Source organism: Prinia subflava, chromosome 19, assembly GCF_021018805.1.
Source record: "Prinia subflava isolate CZ2003 ecotype Zambia chromosome 19, Cam_Psub_1.2, whole genome shotgun sequence".
In the NCBI taxonomy this organism is placed as follows: Eukaryota; Metazoa; Chordata; class Aves; order Passeriformes; family Cisticolidae; genus Prinia; species Prinia subflava.
Genome location: NC_086265.1, coordinates 4,305,630 through 4,328,106, shown reverse-complemented (window position 1 = coordinate 4,328,106; position 22,477 = coordinate 4,305,630). Strand labels below are relative to the sequence as shown.

At 43.2% G+C, this 22,477-nt stretch overlaps 1 protein-coding gene across 4 annotated transcripts in view; it reads right to left on the bottom strand.

The window, feature by feature from the left end:
- KIAA1671 (KIAA1671 ortholog) overlaps nt 1-22,477 on the bottom strand; it is a 64,634-nt gene that overhangs the window by 28,106 nt on the left and 14,051 nt on the right. For 2 of the 4 annotated variants that reach the window (XM_063416362.1, XM_063416363.1), the window contains exons 2-6: nt 15,865-15,992; nt 13,973-15,605; nt 13,377-13,470; nt 8,778-11,975; nt 7,897-8,019 (exon numbers count right to left, since the gene is read on the bottom strand). In XM_063416362.1, the coding sequence (XP_063272432.1) occupies nt 7,897-8,019; nt 8,778-11,975; nt 13,377-13,470; nt 13,973-15,552 (4,995 nt within the window). In that variant the 5' untranslated portion in view covers nt 15,553-15,605; nt 15,865-15,992. Of the gene's footprint in view, nt 1-3,500; nt 3,723-7,896; nt 8,020-8,777; nt 11,976-13,376; nt 13,471-13,972; nt 15,606-15,864; nt 15,993-22,477 lie in introns of those variants that run through there. The other 2 variants (XM_063416366.1, XM_063416368.1) reach the window with 2 other exon arrangements.

Sequence of the window (22,477 nt, the reverse complement as noted above, 5' to 3'; positions counted from 1 at the left end):
ACCTGTACCAGGGCCTCAGTACCCTAAAAGAGAAGAACTTTTTCACAAGCATATTCACAATTCCAAATTTAAAATAAGGGGAAGGAGAGCAGGCACAGTCAGCCCCCACTTCCAGCTACTCTGAGCCTGGAACAACACAGTCACTACAAAAAAATTACCAGGTCTATAAACGATTACATCTTACTCAATGAAACCCTTATTGCGACAAGTTAACCTAGAATGTGCTGCTCCATGTGAGCATTTTATGGTAAATTAAACTTAATACCACACCTCATTAGAACAAACTGCCTTGCACTGAGCACGTGTCCCTGGGCTGGGAGCGGGGACGTGGCCGCGGGCCAGCAGAGCTGCGTGGTGGAACAGCACTCCCTCGTGTTCCTGCTGGGAATGGGGCTCCTCAGCCAGGCTGGCCCGTCTGCCTGCTCTCAGCAATGCCACAGACACCACAATTCCTCCTCTACAGCAGCAGCTGGGAGTTGGGGAAATGCCTTTCCAGATTTTCCTGTGCGAGGGCATAATTTATCCAGATTATCCCAGAGGTAACGCAGGTCATCTGCTCCTGCTGACACCATCCCCAGAGCCAAAAACAAATCTCACAGGGAAGAGCAGCACAGTCTGCAGGAACTTTCCTGAAGTGCAGAGAGAGGGAAGGCACAGCAGAGCTGCACAGAGCCCCTTCTCTCCCTGAGAACAGGGATAACCCCCCCAGAGCAGGATGACCATCACCCGTGGCTCCAGACTGATGATCTCCGTTTCCTCCCATCACCATCCCACCTCCCCTGGCAGTGACACGTCAGGACAGTGGTTAATAACCAGCTGCTGCTTCCTTCAGAGTCACCTGACAAAACATATCAAAACTACTCTTTAAAGGTAGCAACCAAAATCTTGTCAAAACAAACTCTAGATCTTACTTCTTCTTTAAATACTCCAATTTTCTTTTGATTTTGCAATTATTCAACTCATGACTATCAATACAGAACAAGGTCTTTTTAAATCATCACAATGCTGCAGAGGAACGTTTTATTTAAAACAAGCCATTTGCTTTGAGTCCTTTCAGGATGCAGAATTTTTTTGCTACTTGAAAAATGACAAGTGTCAGAGTGAGAAAAAGCAACTCATCAGGACTGGTACCAGCACAGAGAAGAGACCCACCACCACATCCATTCCAGCAAGCCAAAACTGAGCAAGAATTGCTGACAACTGAGAAGGCCAAGGGCAGGAACAGAACTGCCAGAGAGGTGTAGAAGAGGCTGTGTCCACCAGGAAGCAAAAAAATCTGGTTCTTGGACAAAGGGCACTGGAACAGGCCACCCCAGTGGTGTGGCTGCACAGCTGGCATGACCAGTCTGACCCTGTGACTGATGAAAGACCACGGAGCTGCACCTACAGATGGCTTGTACCAACTGCAGCAAGGCTCCTCACCAGCTGCAAAGGGGTGATGGATACCCCATGCACACTGGAAAATACTCAAATATATACAAGCTGTGGAAAAAAAGGCTTCACTGGACACAAAGACACTTCTGAGAAGTGCAGAGCTGTCACCCACACACAGGATGCAGATGTGTGGTGGTGACACCATTGTACGTGGACAGGGCCACACCACAGACCCTGCTGTGCTCAGAAAATGCTGTTTGTCACAGTCAGACACATCCTGCCCAAAAATCAGGAGAGCAATCAGCAAGGAATTAGCAGAGAGCTGGCACTGAGTGAGTCCAGTGATGTCCCACAACTCCACCACTGTAGGAGTAAAGCAAATACACAGCAGAGGAGATGCAACCAACAGTAACTCCATAGAATAGCTTTAAAAGCAGATTTTAGTTATAATATTTTTAATTAAGAGTTGTAGCTTCTTCAGGTATGTCTTCCTAATGAATAAAGCATCCTAGCTCCCCAAGACAGATTAAATAGCACTTGACAACCAACCCAAACATCTCTGGTTACTCCTGACTGTAAGTAGAGAGAACAGATAAGTATCTCCTTAGTAGCCTCTAGCTGCAACAGCAGCACAGAAAGTGACAGAAGGCACAATTGTGGATGTCCCTTAAATTTCTTTTTTAACGTCATGAATATCAGAACTGTCATTCTGATGTTTTCTTGCAGTAAATCAGGAAATGTGCAGAAATGAAAGTGCCTAAGGAATGCTCCAGGGCCTCTAAATGAGAATGTACAGCCAGAAAATAGAACATTCTGTTCTGTTACAGCCCAGAACTGCACAATACTGGAGCCCACCATCCCTGGCACCTTCTGGACTGATCCAAAGTTTGGGCTGGTTTGGGATTTTTCCCCTGACCTTATGGAAAATCCCATGTCAAAAGCAAGAGCAGGGAGAGCTCTTTCACACTTCTCACACTGACAAACCACAAAGAACATCCACCCCCTCGTCACACTAATGACTAATTTTTTTTAGTTTGCAATTTAAAGGAAGCTTATCTCTTAAAAGTACAGCTGGTCAAATAAAAAATTTAATTGATGTCCAAGCACTTCCCTGTTTTACGCTACTACACTCTCCATCAGGAAAAGGTTTTTAATAAAATCCCCAGTTCTTCAAGTACAATTTCCTCTCCCAGCAGCAAGAAATTCACAGAGGGCAATCTCACCTCACAACTGATCAAAGGACATACAGGACAGGATTGCAAAATTAAACTCAAAATAAGGGAAGGAAACTCTTTGCTACAGTTTTAAAACATAGTAGCAAACAGCTAACATGAAAAGGTTTGGTGCTGGTGCTGATTACAGGCTGAATTGACAGCTGAAAAAATGAAGATCAATGCAAACTACAACAAGCAAATGAAAACTCATCTTTGATAGGTACAGGAGAAATTAAAACATTAAATGATTAGTTCACAGCAATACAGTATTTATTCATAAAGGCTTTTCAGTTCAAATGCACGTTTTATAAATGTGGAAGTTCCAGACACGCAGCAGTCCCTGTGCAAAGCTGGCAGGGCAGCACAGTCAGAGCCTGCTAAAAAGAACTTTTCATGACAACAGCCCTAAGGAGTGTTGGAAGAGGAAGTGCTCACCGAGACATCAAAACCCATGAAGAGTCAAATCAAAAACAAGTAAGGAACTGTAAAATGACACACTCCTGAAGCCAGGAGCATGGATGTTTTCCTGGAACAGCAGGCAGTGGCTGCACCAGCAGCAGGGCAGGAGGGTTCTGGGCAGCAGCTCCAGAGCCAGGGAGAGCTTTTACACAAAGAGGGAAGAATATTCCTAACACACACTAAACTAAACTACAACTCCCATGGTTCTGCATAAACACGGAAGAGATGTTGATCCCTAAAAGGGTTTTCCAAGGCACATTCGGGTAATCTACAGTTTTAAGTATTAGTGATACAACAGCCTTTCTCACCCAAAACAAATCCCGAGTTTCACGTTACTACTCAAAAAGGAACTGCTGAGAAAAGCCTTCAGCACGTATGAACACTCCCAGGGTTTCTGAAAAAAGTGGGAACAGCCAGCTCTGGGAGCACACTGACATTCCAGAGCACACTTACCCACAGATACTGCAGGAACTTCAGCAGACGTGGACAGTAATAATACTCCATTTTCCAGAGCTCCGACTTAACGCCAACCCATCCCTGTTGCAGGCAGCTCCCGGCTCTCCCCGCCTCCAGCACCAGTTAAAAGCAGAGTGAAGCAATTAAAAGCATCATGAATAATGTACTGAGTGTGCCTGGCCCCACGTCACCGAGCTGAGCTGGGCGCCTTGGCCACGAGCTGGGGCTCCTCAGGAGCAGCCGCTGCGCTACCGGCAGCACGTGACTCAACCAGTGGTTACTGAGCAGCCCACTGCTCCCAACTCCGTAATCTGGAGTGGGTCAGGCTGGAATTAGTGGCAGGAATTTGTGTTTTGCAGTAAAGGCCCTCCAGAAGGAAAGGGAAGCTCTAAACGCCCTCAGTTATGAAACGCTCTGGACGCCGGCGGGGTCGCTCGCTGACCTTGTTTTGGGTGATGTACAGGAAAAGACAAAAAACCCACACATGTAACAAGAGGAGCTGCTGGTTTTGTGTTCTTTGAATATAAAAATGTCTTTTGTGAATGAGAAGAAATAGACACAACCAAGTGGCTTTTTATACACCCCTGGAATGTTCCCAGGGAATGAAAACTGCCAAAAAAGGAAGAAAAGCCCAGGCAGAGCTTTACCCACCCCCGGGTCGTCCTCCTCGGGCTGGGTCTAAAATAGAGAGTGGTGGAGTTGTTGGACATCAGCAGTGGGTGGTTTGTGAAGAGTAAAAATGGGAATTGTAACACTGCTTTTTTTTTAACTTACGTCCTTTTTTTGATAGGAAAAGGAAAAATAAATGACACAAGCCCATCCAGGGAGGGCTTCTCCAGCTCTCACCCTTCCCAGGGAGGGATAAGGTTGAGGTGACACAGAAAAGCCTCCAGGATGCTGCAGCCTCCTCTCCTTGAAATTTTGGTAGAAGAAATTTCAAAGAAACTACCCCTCACTTTTCTAATCATCACCTATGAATTCCTGTAGAGCTGACAAAGTATTTTGATTTTCTTTCAGGTCGAGTCAGTTTTTGGGGTAACAGAACGACTCAAGATGGGTTTCAGAAGGAACAAAGCTCCAGTATTAGAGGCTTTACACAATCCAGAAAAAGAGAAGGTGTGGTTTTCAGCGGGTAGAAGACAGACCTGTCATGGGCAGAGCTGAAAACAACTGGTGAACTGTGACAAGCCAAACCATAAATTCATCTGCACATGTTTATAAAATATTTATCTTCTCTCCCTTGCACTTCATTTCCAAGATATTTTAGGAGTCAGCTCATGATTTTCTTCAACAAACCCTTCCCCACCCACACATCACAGTCTCATATAAATGCATCTTTCTATAGAGACCATTAGAGAGATTTTCCTCCCTAAATGACAAAAAAAACCCGGAGTTTAATATAAAATAAATAAATAAATATGTTGAGAGGCTTCAAAATAATTCCTGCCTACACCAGTTCTAGTAGCAGTGCTCTGTTCTAACTCCCCAAAGCAGCAGTTTGGGTTATATCCCACAGTTGAACTAAATCTGCTCCATTTCCAGCCAAAGGTGCAATTCCTCCAGCCCCACGGCACGACTGCAGTTCCTTTATTTGGAGGATGAGTCCCAGCACACATTCCTCAGGTTTTAATTCCCAACACTCTTTTATCAGTGTGAATGACTCAATCAGGAATCCAGGCTTGTGACCCAACGTCAGCTCTGATGGCATCACACAATTTATGGAAGCATCTGCTGAGCTCCGTGGTTATCCCTGGATGTGCAGGTGTGGCACGGAGTGGGAACAGCCCCAAATCCAACCACAGGTACCAGCCCAGAGCTCACACCTCTCCCTCCACCTGCATTCCAGGGCTAAAGGAAAAGATCCCTACAAGAGCCCAAGGCCCTGCTGCAAGCTCTGAGATTTGCAGCTGAGTTGGTGAGAGAAACTCCTCATTGTCCAAAGCACAAAACTTCATTTTTATACCTACTTAGTGCAGCAGCAGGGCTAAAAGAGAGGGAAGTACCAGCCATAGTAAAACCACAGATGACAACAATCCAGCAGTGATGCTGGAATCTTTATAAAAGCCTTACTCTGTTTTTTAATCAATACAAACTCAAAATAGCTGAACAACGTGATCTAGGATGAGCTGGATACTCCAAAGTATCATCCTTTGCAATTTCAAACACCAATCCCATATTGCCACTTGTATTTTACAATGGTTGATTTCAAAGTCATCCTATGTAATGTTCTAAAAGCCTAATTACAAGCAGATTCTCTGGAATATAATCACAAAGAAATGACTTCTCCAGAGGTAAAATGATACTACTGCACTTTGCTTCCACTTGGAACTGTGTTTATCCATAAGAACTTAGCCCATCAGCTGTCCTGGAAAATGCCATTCAAGCAGTTGTTTACTATCACAGACAGATGTGGAATAATGCAACAAATGGACATCCCTGTCAACTCATTTGGCAAATATAAAAGGGTATCAATATCAGTTCTTCACTGCTTTAGTAGTGAGTGTGAATCAAAAGGAATCATTTACTCTACGAGACTCGTCACTTTGAGCACTCAGAATGATCTCAATACCCTCACTGACCAGCAGTATGGACTGGAGAATAGATTTTGTCACTAAGCCACAAGGAAAAATAAGTAAATTCCCAACTACACAGACCAGAAACTGCTCAAAGCAAACAGCAGCACGTTACATTTCTATCTAATCCCCCTTTACAGCTGCACCAAGGGAAATACAGACTGTGCAGGGATTCTGGGGAAATTGGGGATTTAACTTGACTTCCGTGGCTCTTTCCTGACCCCTCGTGTCTGTCCAGCTCACACAGCTCGGAAGTGTCTCCAGCAGAGGGGAGTGTTGGAACGCGCTGATGGAACTGTGACTCCGCACCCAAAACCTGTCCTCTCTCCAAAGAAAACAAAGGCATAACCTTGGTGCAGAAAAGAAACAGTTTGGTTTTACATAATCTTCTGCAGGACTTCTGTGGAGCTTTGGAAAACATCAGTGTGGTGAGTTTTCCACCTCCCAAATGCAAATCAGAGCCCCTTCCATGCACTACTCACACTTTACACCCAGGAGGACCAGGCTGTCCTCTGGCTCCCATGGCACTGCACAACAGACACAGCCCGAGCAACACAAAGGAGCAAAGCCCTCGGATCCTACTGAATTCCACACAGCTGAGCTTTCTCTTTTCATGGAGATGAGTCCCTCTCACCTTCCCTTCCTGTCTCAGGTGAAGCTGAAGGATTATTCTGAGTTGCCTCCCAATCAACAACGAAGTTGGAGTACAACAGTGGCATTTACCTGAGTAGAGCACCTGAACAGTTCAGCTATCCCAACACCGCTTCCAAAAGCTCTTCTGTCCCACATTTCCTACCTGGTCAACACCACTTTTATATATTTGCACTATAAGCACATACTTTTAGGGGTTGGATAAATGTCCATTCTGTTGATAACCCAAATTCCCTAAGAAGAACCATGCTAAGAATGGGAAAGAAAATGGGACATTAGCCCTTGGATACCTTCCATGAAGCCTAAAGACTAGAACTGAAGAATAATCTAAGCCCATTTCCAAAAGTCCAATTAGGAAACTTGTTTATAAAATCCTTATAAGTTTAGGTGTTCTCCTTTTCTTTGCTAGAAGGAAAGAAACACTGAGTTTCTGTTCTGTTTTATATTTCTCTGTGTGTTCTCTGCTAAAGAGCTGCAAACAGCAGAGTGAGCCATGACAGAACAGAGCATGTCCATGGGACAACATCCTTCAGTCTCACTCTCCAAATCCTTTACTTCCCTCAGAAAATATTGATATTCCATTTTTTGTACATCTTATGGAACATTCAGACCTTTGTTTCGTATTTCAGAACAACAGCTGGATGTAGGATGCTATTTCACAACATAAAATTTCTCTGAGGGCTAAAGTCAGGACATCCCTCTGAAACTGAGAACAGCACCCAACAATGTCAAGCAGGAATTCACCCCAACATTTTCTGTGTTAGAGACAAAATCAAACCACCCAAAACGTCAGCTGTAACAGAGACAGAAATGTCAGCTTCACAGAAACACAGAAAGAAAATTAAACCCATCATTTCTCAGGCTGGGACACAGTTCTGTTTGTCTGCACAAGCTGAGAAAACAACAAAAACCATAATGCTCTAGAGCCATCTTGAGTTCAGGATGAGAATTCCTCACTCAGAAAGCAAAATGAAGCAGCTGCAAGGCTGAGGCTTTGTGATGGAAGCTTTGGGGTGGGATCCCAGGGAGGGGCAGCCCCACCAGTTCAACCCCCCAGCAAATGTTTCCCTGCTTGGCAGCACATCCTTCTACCACAGCCCTTTGCAGAAAGGAAAACAGAGCTGCAGCTCCCTGATCCCACCCCAAATCCCTCCTCCAGGGTCACGTACCATCCCAAAATCTGCTCTTCTCTCCTTGTAGAAACTCTGGTGGCTCCTCGGTGTAGACACTGAGGAAAAGTCTGTTCCCTCTGTTTTGTCTGGGCTCTGTTTGCTCCACTCTTTCCTGGGAGCCTGTAAAATACAGTTATGAATGTAATTAAATATACATGCATATGCACATCCATATATACATATTATATACATATATATATATATAAAATGCCTTTTGGAAAAAAAAAAACCCAGAGGAAACTCAAAGCCAAAAATACAAAATTGAAAAACATGATAGTGAGGAACATCCTACACTTTAATCACAGAATTATAGGACCATTAAGGTCTTTTCCAACCAATCCAACCTCTGGATTTCATTCACATGTCACTGTGTGAAGATAATCTCTTGCCTCTCACCAAAGTCAGGAAAGCAGTGGAATTTCAGACAAATGAAGGCCATTCACCCAGGAAAAATAAAACTAAATTTTGCTCCCTTCAGATAAAGACAAAAAACAAAGAGAGGTCCAAAAAGATCACTGCTGACAACTTGTAAAATAAACCCAAATTACTTCTTCTCAAATAAATATAAAATTGCAGAGTTAACAATTTAACCTCCCAGGTTCACAGCATTACAAAAATAATAAGCACACTTTTAAAAGATTTTTCAAGCTCTCTACAGAAATATCAATAGGTATTTCTAGACTTGAGGCAAAATTGAGGTCATCTAGTACAATAGCTGTTGCTCAAGAAAAGAGAACCCGAAAAGAACTGCAGTGAAAAGTATGGATGTGCTGCCTTGCTGCAGAGTGCTGAAAAGTGCTACAAGGACACAACAAAATCCTTCACCAAGAAAAGTTCAGCTACAGTTACACGAAACACTTGGCTACCATTGAAAATACCTTTTTATCCTCAAGGAAGAATGGTTCTGTCTGAGCTGACACCTTGTGTTTCCACGAGTTATCCACACTTTCCAAGGGGAAGCTTGGCCTGGATCGATGCAGGTCCTTCCTCGCCCTCACCTCCTGCATGAGGGGCAGGCTGTCCCTTCCTTGGCGGCATTTTTCCGAGTAGGATCGCCTGAGATCTGCGGGGACAGTCCCAAACCCAGATATGCAGCTCTTCCAATCAGTCTTACTTTTGAAAGAGTCACCCTCACACATTTTCGTGCTGTCTTTGCTCCTCAGTGTAGAGCTCCTCACTACATTTTTGCTCCAATTTGCCTCTGGAGACACCTCCAAGAACTGTTCTTTTGTCACCAACTTCTTCTGCAAGGGCCCATCATCAGCCTTTAGGGACAACTTGGAGGCCAGATTGACCTCCAGCCTCTGCTCTGTACTCACTACATTTATTGGCTGTACCTTTTCAATTACAAATTTTGCACCTTGATTTCTGGAGGTCAAGTTCACTTCCTCATCCTCATCAACAATGAAAGTTTTCTTCCTAGCAAATTCCACTGGTGAATTTACAAACTTCTCTGGGAAAATGCTGCTGGGGTTTCCCCAGTAAGGAGGGCTGACCTTTCTGTCTTTGGACTTCTGCTTATCAAATTCAGGGCTCCGTAACTCCAGTTTCTCTTTGCTCTTTTCATTTAGGATTAGTTTCTCTGGCCTGTGCTGCTCTTCTGCATGTTCACCTGGTTTGTTATTAACTGAAGAGTGGTCTGATCCACTCTTCCACTCGTTCCAGCTGTAGGTAAGAGTCCTTCTATCTGACACATTCCTTTTGTTCTTTGATTTCTCCCTACTCAGTGAGCCAAGATCTTCAGAGAGCTTCTCTTGAACTTTACTGGCCCTTGCTGATCCTTCTTTATATTCTGCCATAAGCGCATCAATATCAAGAATTTGGGATCTGTACCCATCTTCAGCCTTCCTTGCAGGAAAGTCAGAACTACTGTCACTCCTTTTCTGGGGGCCCGGCTCACTGTCCTTACGCGCCTGCGCGGAACGCGGCGGGGACGGGGGTTCGTGGTAAGGGGAGATTTTCCTTCTGCCACTCTTGAGATCAGCTTGAGCTGTATTTTCCTGATCATGTTTTAACAGGAAAGCATCAACATCTATAATTTTCTCTTTAGAATGATCCAGACCTTTTTCGTGGTGCTGTTGGTTATCTTTCCTAGACACACGATAATTACCAAACGCGACGTTTTTGGAGAAAACTGCATCTTTTTCATCTTCTTTGACCCAATCCTTGCTAACATGCACTTCCCAGGAGTCCTCTCTACAAGCTGAACTTGTCACATTTTTATTTGGTTGCTGCAATAAAGGTTTAGACCTTCCAGGAAAAACAGGGTCTAGATTAATTGCTGCTCCCTCGCTTGAACCAGAAACCGTATTAATTTCACTTGCACTGGGAGCACCAACAAAGCTTTTCTCTTTTTTCGTACCAGGAATCTGATAAGTCACTGCAAAATAAGTTGCTTTTGGCTCAAAGACAGAACTCTGATGTTTCGTGTAATCATCAGGACTGCCAAGAACAGCTTGGTTTGCCTCACTCCCTTCCACCCCATCTTTGATTTTTTTGCTTCTCTTTTTAAGTGAACTTTCATTCAATTGCAATGAATCTGTCCGGCTCAGCTTCTTGATATTTTCGGGAGTGAGCCACACAACTTCTTCCACCTTGAGTGACTCTTGAGGCAAGGTCCTCCTCCTCCACCTTTCTGAAATCTTCAAGTCAGAAACGCTACTTCTGCTTCTCCTGACTTTCTCTTCTGGATCTGCTCCTCGGAGTTTCTCGCTGTTTTCAGGAGCTGTAGAAGCCAAGCTAAAGTCTTGCTCTTTGCAATTTAAGTCCAGACTTTTCCTCAACCCAAAGGTCCCAGGTACCTCCTTAGAACTGTTCAGTCCCGTTGTATCAGGGGGGTGGCTACTGGAAGATTTAACATATTGCCCACCTGCAAGCACTGAAGCCTGAGCCCCGTGTTTATTGACACTTGTGGAAATCACTTCACGATCCAAGTTGGTTCGGAATTCCTGGACGTCTGTCCCACCTGCCCTGAAACTCCTTTTCTCAGAAGAGCATTTCACAACACTAATCCTCTCTGATTTATCTACACAAGAGACTTCACTCTTATCACCTTTAATTTCAGCATGAAGCTTGTTGACTTTTTCACTCATTCCCAAACCTTTACTTTTGTTTGTGGAATAAGGTATTTTCTCAGTTATGAACAGTGGCTCAGGATCAGTTTTATCAGAGTCTCTTTTCTGTTCAGGTAAAGTGCATTCACTGGAGAGAAAACCAGCAGGTTCTCTCAACACAGCCTTGCTTGTGAGAACTTTTGCCTCTCTGGCTTCTGCAGGAACATTTTCTTCTTTCAAGTACAGAGTGTGACTGCTTGCCTTAACCGACTGCCCTGTGGGTACAACGTCCTCATCAGTTTTATTTTCTTTCACTGATGATTTTCTAGCTCTGAGTGTCATGGCCTTTTTCTCAGGAGCCATTGTGATGGCTTCACTAAGAGCCTTTTCACCAAAAGTCTGAAAGATTTCATACCTGGGCTCTACTCTTTGGTAAATTTGAGAATCCTCTGCATTTTTGGGAGCTGGTTTTTCACTTTTCTCAACCGAAGATTTTTCTAAGACAACTCCCGGACTCATTTTCTTGTCTTCACTTGAACAAGCTGGTTTTGGACTTTTCTCTACATGTGCTGGATGTTTTGATGGATCAGGCTGCTTGTGATGCTCCTTTGCAGGAGCGGTTTCCTCCCCTTCTCCCACCCACAAGCGTCTGCTGTGCCCCGAAACCAGCAGGTCCTGCTTTGCCTCAGGCTCCTGGTTCCTTTTTGGTGCAGGATCAGCCCCAGAATGCTCAGAAACAACGCTGTGCTTCTGGACGTTGTGCTCAAACAGAGTGGCCCGGACAGTTTTAATGAAGGGCTTTTCCAGAAGTGCTGGGTTTAATTTCTTTTCAAAGTTGCTTGTGAATGAGACAGAACTCTCACTCTGCTGTGAGAAATGCTGACCATCTCCCAGGAAGCTCCCTTTCCTCTCCAGCTGATCAGGTTTATTGGTTATCTTTAAAACCTGCCGGGATTTCCAAGGCTTCCCAGAAGCAAATGCCTCGGTGAAATCTGTGCCATGGGTGAGCTTCAGCTCCTTGCTCTGCAACAACAAAATCCAACAGTTATCTGAGTTTATTTAAAAAACGTGTAATAAAGTTTATTTTAAAACTTACTTGTACCTGCTTGGAGCAACAGAGCCTGTACAAGTCAAACACATCCACATTCCCTGAACACAAACTCCATTGAGACCAACCTAAGGGAATGTGTAGCTCCAGCTCCTGAATCTTGATTTTAACAGAATTATCTCACTAATAACCAGTTACATGGTCAAACTGCAAGGAACATGAGTAAATATCACAGCTGGAGCTGCTCAGCTATGAGAAACGTTAGGCTGAGCAGAAGTAAAAAAGGAAAAGACAGAAATTAATATTTATTACCAATGCTTCATTATTATCTACTCACAGGAAATACAAGCAGCATCCTAAAAGATGGTATTTTTAACAGCACTTGCTGAAAAAGCACAGCATGCAAATAATAAAGGGAATCAAAGAATACTAGAGGTCTTACAGGAGTTCAATCTTTTATTCAAGTTCTCAAATTTAAAGCTCAGAGTTGATTTAAGATTATCTTTAAAAAAAGCTAAAGAACATCAGAAAATTAACACTAAAGATATTTATAAATAAAGATTATTAAGTCTGAGCTGTATTCTTCAAGGAATTTCTTTAATCCTACTTTGCTGTCAGATTCTGAAAACAGTACTTCTATTAATGAAAGATTTTCTTTTTAAAACAAATTGCTCTCCTTGAGAATAACACTGAACTACAGAAAATTTGCATCTGAAGCTTTTCCTTACCACGTATTCCTATCTTGGACAGGAAAAAAGCCACGAGAACTCAGTACAAACACCCTTAAACTACATTAAATCTCCTCTACTAAGAACTGTCACCAGAGAAGTTCTGTTTTGCAACACTGAAGTGTTGCTTAGAAACAGAGAGAGCCTAGAGCTTCCATAGTAAATCCCCATTTTCCCTGGAACACTATTTTTTGTCTAAACTGCTCAGGTAAATATTGTTGAGGAGCCTGACAAAGGTCCAGGCTGGTATTAATCAGGAGCTGGGACATGGATGCAGGAAAGCACAATCCTAATGCTCTGCCTGGAGAAAATAAAGAATAATCACTGCTCAAACCACAGTCAGAGGTGATTCACTGGGGTTTCATGCATTAAAAATCCCTTAAAAACAGTGTACAAAATATTCTTCCCTCTCTACCACTCCTACACTGAAGAGTGTGCACACCGAGCTTGACACAAACTTAGCAGACACAATATTCCTAAATTTTTTTCTGCACATCCTAAAGACAAACTCACACCAGCAAATCCACTGGGATTGTGTCAGCCCTAATACTCTCCATACCCATTTAAAAGTCCCTGATAAAGCCACACACAGCAGCTCCTTCTCCTTGCAGAGCCAGCTGGAGCCCACCACTGCTGCCAGCTCCTTACTTTTGGATTTTCCTGCAGGTCGTGGATTGAGTCAGCTCCAGCCTCCCCAGGTTTCTCAGGCTTTGCTTCACCCCCTGATGTTGGACTCGAAAACCTAAAACAAAGGATTGGTGTTACTTCTTCAGTCCAGCTGCTCAGTGAGCAGGGTCACTTCCTACCAAACAGGCTGGTAGAAATTATCCTTCACATTACATTTCCTAAAGGAGAAACATCACTATTTCACAGTAAATGACTGTATTTGGTGGTTAAATTGTATCTAGACCACAGGAATTTCCAAAAAATTGTTAATTATTCATCTTGTTTGATAATAGAGAATTTAGAGATGCATAACAAGCTATAATATTTCTCACTGACAGTTACATGCAAAAGTCAAAATATTGACAACTTTTTTTTTTTTTCAGCTGTTGTCAGAATGTATTTAATTTTCTCTCTTTTGGATTAAAAAAAGCAGGAAAGAAGCTTAAGAATAATAGCAAAAAAAATCACATTAAGTGGAAACAAAATGATCAAGCTTTTTTTTACTGGACTGAGAGAGAGCAAGTTTTACCGAACAACATGAAGCCAAGAGGATTAAACAGAATTTCTCTGTAACCTACATCCTGGTTAAGTCTGCAGAGAGTGGCCGTGACTGCAGTGAGCGGCGCAGATTTCCTCCCTTAACATCAGGATTTTCTGTTGTCAGCTCCTTGATCCTCTGCTGGATGGTCACACACCTGTTCTCCTTCTCAGCAGCTGCTGGGTGAAGCTCTGGATCCACCGAGGCACTGGGATTTTCTGATGTAAACAAACTAATGTGTTTTTTAACACTACCTCTTAAGATATTGCTCTCTTTTTCTGAGGAAGCTGCAGGACTTTCAGAGCCCAGGAATGTTTCCTTCTGATCCAGTCTTTTCCCCCCCTTATTAGTTCTGCTTTCACTGGTTGTTTCAGGGCTTCTTTCAGGACCATGCAAGTTAATAATTATTTCTGGTTTTGTCTCAATCTGTTCACTTTTAGATTTAAGTTTTGTTTCCCAGGTGTACTTCCCATTATTTAGGACGCCAATGTCCTGACTACTGCATTTCAGATTTGTTTTAGAAGAACTGCTTTTATTAAATTCAGTTTCTTCATGTTTTGGCCCCGTTTCAGACTGATCACGACTACCCACATCAGTAAAAGCAACTATGGACACATTCTCCTTGCTTTCATGGGATGAAGCAGCCTTCTTGCAAGAAGAAAGATCTTTATGTTCAAACTTAGCTGTAAGGTCCATGGACAAAGGCCTTGGTTTTCTAACCCCAGATTTCTCCGTAGGAGATTTTTCCTCAGAAGCTTCTACATTGTGATGCTTTTGATCTCGTAACGATTCCAGAAAAATAGCAGACACTGGTCTATGCTTTGCCCTTTGCTGGACATCAACAGAAAAATCAACTTTATTGCTGAGATTATTTGCATCATCATTGTTTTTCTCCCCTGGATGAACTTCACGAGCATCTTTCTTTTCACCGGTTTTAAGCGAGTTCCACGAGTCTGGTCTGAGACTGGAGCAAAACGACATCTGCCTATGGAGAGATCCATCAGGATTCCTGGGTGTCTCTGCTGCTTTCACAGAGCCCTGGAGGTCCTTGGTGTGCAGAGCAGTAAATCCCCTGCGCTCCTGAGCCCTTTTCTCCTGGGCCAGGCTGACCTTGGCCTGCTCGGGGCCCGCTGGCTCGAACAGAATGACCGTGTTGGCACTGGGCCCCGTGTAGAAAGTCACGTTTGTCACCATGTCGCTGTCAGCCTGATTTTCAGCACCGATGGCTTTCTGATCCACTAAGGGAGGGACGTTCCCACTCAACACCTTCACAGAGGACGTTTCCTCAGTGGTTCTTCTCACCATGCTGCTGGACCTGAACGCTGGGACGGGCGGTTTGACGTTTGCAAAAGTATCCGAGGATTTCTCTTTACAAAAAGGCTTTGGGAAAAGTCTCGGCCTTGATCCCAGTGAGGGCATGGTTGCAGATCTCAAAGAATTCCCAAATTTCTTGTTCTCTTCGAGAGTCAGTGATGCTGAGGCCTCCTTTGCCTTGTTGCTGGCATCTGAAAGCACACTGACATACACACGCTGTGCCTTCTCCTCTGCCCTGAGCTCAGCTAGGTCAGGGACTGCCGTCAAAGACGCTAAAGCAGAATTTATTTCTACTCTTGTTGCCATAGTTGGAATTACACATTCAACAGAACTGAAAAACTCCAGCAAGGAAAAAGAATCTGCAAAAAAAAGAAAAAAGAGAAAAATGCAAGTATTGATGTAGAGTCAGCAAGAACATCAAATAACATCATTCTCACATAAATTCACAAGGAAGCAAACTCAGATTAAGGTGCCTTTCAGATATGCTGATCCCAGAGTTTATCAGGCTGAAAGACATAGTGTTCCTTCTCTAAAACACACCATTATTTACTGACTTGGCCCAACAACCAAATACAACAGAAATAAACATATCCTACAAATTTCCACACTTCCACTTACCATAATTTGCTGCTGCAACCAATCCATAGGGCCTGAATCCTTTCTCATAGCGACAACAAGAGCTTGGTCACCAAGGGCACATTAAGGACAGGGACGTGATCACTACAGAGACACTGCCCAGACCTCACCTGCAAATAAACAAAATATTCCGACTCAGGTGTGGCACATACCCAGATCCTCACAGGCAATGCCATGTGAGACAAAAATCCAGAGCATTCTAGGAAGAAAAAGCTGGTTCCCAAGCAAAAGTGACCTCATGTAACTGTAAAAAGCAGAAGAATGTTTATTTTTCAAACGGCCATTAAAGAATCAACAAGAAATGACCACCTACAGGCACAACTGAAAGGACTGCACATAACAAATCTGAGCAGTTAAAACCACATTTAGGTAAGACTGTTTGCATATTCAAGTGCTGTCAATCACCGGTTAAACACAGAGCTCCGCATTACTGTAATCTCAATTACTGTAATTTACTTTCTATTGTAAAGCTCTTTTCTGGGGCAGCAGTCTGTGAAGTGCTACCTGAGCAGCTGACCTGCAAACGGCTGATTTTCCATCAAAATGGGACTTTTACCATGACAAAGCAGTTTTGTATCTTGCTAGCAAAGGCAGGAGACGAGCTTTGGCTTTAATTATATTCTTACTGCAGAGAAGTGGGAAAACCAGCAGTAATTAGAATTTCAGCTACAAGAAGTAACCTGAATTTTTTTTCCTAACAGAAGTATATTTAAACTCGTAGCAGATGCAGGCAGCTATGTAAGGTTAGATTATTTTTTCCTTCAAAAGCTGTCATACTCTTCATTTTTAGAAAACTCACTCTGTACTTCATAACCAGGGGCCCAAATTTGTGTTGCCACCCTCTTGTCTCTTTTGGGCAGCCTTTCAAGGGGCAGTTTTGGACTCCTCTCACTGGACCCTATATTGCTGTGAATTTACCATGCCAGTAAACTTATTTGTTGATTCGGTGGAATATGGAGCTTCCCGCTTGTTATTATTAAAAAACCTGTGAAATAACAAACCCAACCAGGCTCTTGCCTTCCTGAGCCTGCAGTCTGGAGAAGTGGTTATTTCACCTTCAGCTTCCCTTGACCAGACTTAGCCCACACTGGCATCAAAACTGAAGGGATTTATTTTTGTCCCTGCTTGTGCTCCCTCTCTCAGGCAGGAGAATGAACTCCACTCACCTTGTCCGTTCCCTTTCATCTTCCAATCCACTTGGAGTTCTGTCTCAACCACTTATCCCTGACGCCATTCCCCTCCTCCCAAGTCCATGACCTTTCCAAGTCTTTCCAAAATAGCCACTAACCCAATCAGCTTATCCACATCAATCTGCCCCTTCCACCATCTCACAGATCTCCATGAAATCTTCCTCCCTCTCCCACTCCTTGTTCTAAGAAACGCCATCAAAATCCGATTAAAATGCTCTCACATTCCAAGGATGCAAAGGTTTGGGAGGTGCCCTAAAAGGAAACTTGCTGGAATGAGGCTGATGCTCACAGGCAACATTGCAAAGGGAAAAATTCAGCTGTGAAAACAGCGTCGGTCTTGCAGTAGCTGAGGATAAATTCTCTCCTATCATTCCGTAGTCCCTGTTTCTCTGGAATAGAAGAAGGGGGCACAGAGCTTCTTAAATGGACTAAAACTTGATCCTCAATGGAACGCAGGGCACTGAATTTACAATGTGGGACCTAATCCCTGGTAACAGAGTACACTCACTTCCCCAGCCAATATTCCTAACGCAAAATTCACACCCTCTTTAGTCTGATTACACTCCCACTTTACAGGACCCCATCTTCCCCTACATAAACTACTACAAAGTTTTTGTGTTCTAAATTCAGCTGCCCTACAACAGATATGTGGCCCCAAACAGACAAGTATTTGAAAATGAACAAAATATTTAGGAGAAAATATAATCAACCAACTTTGAAAATGATAAAGCTCCTTGATACAAGCACACTTGATAAAGAAGAATCATGTAATCAATGCCAACTGTAACATACAGTAGACACTGTGTCTCAGTTTTGAAACACATATCTTGGTTTAAATCTGTTTCTTTCTTAATAAAATATCTCTACTCCAGCTGGCAGTGTACAAAATTTGGGGCAATTTATAAAGATCAACTGTAAATTAAACTGCAGGAGGATTTCAGATGCTATTAATATTTAATAGTACTACTGTAATCGTACTACTACAGTTGTTAATCCCTCACCATCAGCTCCATCACGTTATTCCCTCTCTGACCTTCTCTGCCCAGGGACAGTCAGCCGAGCTGCCCGTGCTGCCCCTGCATGTCCCCATCCCGTGTGGCAGAGCCTCAAAGCCACCTTGTCCCCAGTTCTGGGCACCTTTGTCCCCAGTTCTGAGCACCTTTGCCCCCAGTTCTGGGCACCTTTGCCCCCAGTTCTGGGCACCTTTGCCCCCAGTTCTGGGCACCGTTTCTCTCCATGCCTCCCAAGCAGCACCCACGTTCCCCTCGGCTGTGGCGGGTGCATTCTGCACACAAATGAAATTATAAATGGCACTGAAGTGTCTCTTGAAATGCCTCCTGCTTTTACCAGCAAGGCTGGCACTGGCTCTTCCCTGCTGCTCCTCTTCCTCAGCTTCCAAACACCTGCGACTGGGATTTTTTTTTCCAGGGCCAAGCTGAGCCACCGCAGGGTGTCACAGAGACGTGCACACAAACACCGCTCCAGGCTCCTTCAAATCTTAAAGCCCTTGGGTGCTGCCTGCATTTTTAATTAAATATCCATCATTACAAAGATTGCAAACATTGCTCATAAGAAATCAAAATGGATTATTCACTTCACAGGGTTATTTTTTGCAGAAAATCATTTGGGAAGGGCTTCACCCCGAACACGCCCTCGCTTTGGCACTTGCCCACCCACCACACACACAACTATTATTTACATCACTGCTAATTCCTTTAAGCCTATTAAGGCAACAGCCTGCAGATAATTTTTCCACCATGAATCACGTGACTATTGCCAACTTCCTTGCTCAGAAACAACAATGTTTTAAATGACACGAAGCAAAATCATCTATAATCTGGCCCTGAACCTTGCAGCAGATAAACAAGTCCATCTGTCTTCTCTAAGGGTGGAAGGCATAAAAATTCCACTAAGAAAATCTCTCTGCTATTAAAAAACCCAAACAAACAAAAAACAAAAACCAAAACCAAGCATGTTTATGACATGGAGATCAAGCAGAAAAAGCCTGGCTCCAGCAACGAATACCCACTAAAAATACACCATAGAAAATCACCTAATAAACATGAAGTTTTTCTTCTTTATATACAACTTCATCGGCAAATCTGCTTCCAGAATAAAAATATTACTCCCTTATTGTGTAGATAGAGGAAGAAGTTTGTATAACAACATATATTAGCAGCTCTTGAAAACATGGCTTTGTTCATGATTGTGGTTGGGAGGTTGGGACTGTATGATCCATAAGGATTCTTCCAACCCAAACCAGTCTGGGTTTCCATTCTGTACATTCCCTGGCCTGCAGCTTTTCCCTGGCCCAACAGGCCACAGGAGCTACTGGGAGCAGATGACCATAAACCAAGATTTATTCCATCCCTGCTACAAAAGGTTGCCCCACTGTCCAAAATGATTCAGTCTTTACAAACATTTTTCTTCTCTCCTTTCTTCTTCTTGTCCTCACTGACCGAACACTGGGGTCAGTCTGCAGCAATCCCTGTCTGTTCTCCCCAGAAATCCTGCTCCTGCTGCTTCCTGCACTTGCAGAGGTGCTGATTAGATTAAATAAGAATTAACAGAGCAGATACTATCACTTGCCGTGCACGTACGAGTGTGAGTGCTAACAAGAACATGACTTACTACAGCGCAACAAAAATAACACAAAGAAGGAAAAAAATCCCTATTCTGAAACTTTTATAAGTTATCAAGTAGATCGTGAAAGTAATTCAGTAAAAAGCAGGCTTTTTCTATTTTTGGGTTTTAGCCTGATTCACGTTACTATTCACTGCACTGGGATCCATGAGTTGTATTTAAGAGGACATTCTGGGTCTCTTAAAGGGAAAGATTATGGAAAATACTTTCATAATGGCGCTAATTTTTAATTTGCCAGGACAAGTTTATTCACAAAGTAAAAACAGCTAATCAAATGCATTTAAATTATCCTTTCCCAGATTCACAGTGAGAAACTCAGTTCTGCTTCTCAATAATGAAAACTAGAAAGCTGAGAATTAAAATTACATATTCCAAATCTCACAAGCCAAATCATCAATATTAAAATACCAAAGTATCGCAAAATTCAAAATAGCCTCCCTCCATTTCCCAAGTCCAAGTCTTTTGGAAACTTCTAGTTCTTTTCTTTTACAAAAAGAACTAAGTGCTGTTCTTTTGGACATTACAATCCAGTCCCAGCCCAAGGATGAAACACTCCACTCTGACATTTCCTCCCGCTGCAGAAAAGATTAGCATTTTGTTAAATAAAGTGTCCATCCTATAAATAGCAGCAGTTACAAGCACTTGTAAATCTCTAATTACTCCTGCCAGTACAATTGCATAACAATCATCACCTGCCAGAGCTTCACCCCCATGCAGCTGCACTAAAGAACTGCAATATTTTCAACCACCCTTTCCATTAAGTGCTGCCATCTTTACACCTTGAATTTTGATCTCCATGCTGCAAGATTGGGCAGTCAAAATGGTAACAAGTTACAGAGCAGCAGCTTCAGTAATTCAAGCTTACAGAGGCCGTAATATTTATTTATTAATGCAGAAATTCGATGTTAAATACACTGGCATGATCAACATGGATTTAAGATGACATTCCTGATGTAGCAGGACAATCAGCTGAGACAGGGATTCAGGAAAACACCAAGAGGGTGCTGAGGCCCTGGCACAGGGTGCCCAGAGAAGCTGGGGCTGCCCCATTCCTGGAATTGTCCAAGGCCAGGTTGGGCAGAGCTTGGAGCAACCTGGGCTAGTGGAAGTTGTCCCTGCCCACAGCAAGGGTGGCACTGAATGAGCTTTAAGGTCCCTCCCAACACAAACCAGTCTGGGATTCTGTGATTAATTTATGGTAGAATGGGATTCAACAGAACAATTTTACTGTGTGTAACCAGGGAAGAATGCACCGTGATGGCTGTGGGGCACAGGCAGTCATCCTCCAAACTTCCTTGAATTTCTGAGACACAGATGTGCCTGGAGAGAATGATTTGGGTAAAAGATTACATGGAATAATCTGCTTCCACAGCTGTCAGTCCACTGCTATTTTCATAACAATGTCTGTGCCACATATAAAACATAACCCAACAAGATTAATGTACAAAAGGGGCAGATTGCTCCAGTTATTTCTAGAAAACAGTTTCAGAACAATCACCCTTGAGAAAGGTCCAGTTTGTGACCATAGATTTATTACCAAGTACCCATTTTTGGGGTATTAAGCTCCAAAAACTTCTGCACTGGGTTTTGGGGGCAATGACCACTGTTCTACAAACAATTAAGACCAACTCCTTCTCTGTCAGTATCAACTTTGTCCAAGCCAGGTCTTGGTTGGAGATTTTCCTCTTTGTACATCATGTTCTACTCAAGAGATCCCTCAAGAGCACAGGGACTGACAGACACGCTCGGCATTTCCTCTGACCTGCACAACTGCCTCATTACAACCCAATCTTCCACAATTTCCTTCTCCCCAACCCTCTCATTGACAGTTTCAAGGGAAACTCTCTTCCCTTCCCAGTTTCACAGAAGGCCTGATTTGTTTTGGAACTCTCTTGAGTCTCAGGTAGAAAAAAAAAAACCCCAACCACAGGAAAATTACATTAAATGTAGGTGAATCACCATTTTTTGGTACCAGAAGCTGCATATCCTCACCCTCCTGTGTGAATCATCTTTTACTTCCAGCATTCCACATGAGAGATTCCACCCAGCTCATCAGTGGGTGGGTATTTTCAGAAAGTCCAATTCTTTTGGCAGTTGAAATAGGGAATAAAAGCAAAATCCTGATTTCTGCCAGCTGAGGATGACATTCTGCAGGACAACATGAATTATGGGATAAGGCTAAAGTGAGGCTAAAAGTGTGTTTGTGCAGAAGGTGGGCACTCCCAGCAGGCCTCAGAGTGCTGTTCTGTTTGCTTCTCTCATCAAACCTTTGTTTTTGTGGTCAGCTTCAACTCCTGCTAATGTTCTTTCAGGTTTCATCCTTGCAAATGCTTTTAAACCACAAACAAGACCTGCAAATAACCTCCCCATGCAGTTTAGCAGGAAAAAAAGACATTCCAGAAACACTGCATTGCGTGCCAGATGAAATATTAATGACCAGGTTTGGCTACAAGCAAGAAGAACGGACTGTGGAAATGAAAAAAGAAAAAGAAGTTAAATTAAGGCTCTTCCAGGAAGATGTTTGGTTGTTTCAGGGAGGACTTTGTTCAATCTGCAGGTCCCAAAGGTCAACAGGGTCACATCCTGGACTCAGCAAAGGGTGGGTACTTGAATTTGGAACTTGGCAAATTTCTCCTCAAACCTTTTCAGAATCATCATGAAACTCCCTGCTGGTTAATTTTAACACAGTCTTCTTGCTGAAGGAAGCTTAACTTCACTTTTAACTGTATTTAAAATAAATTTTGGCTTGAGTTAAGTTTTTC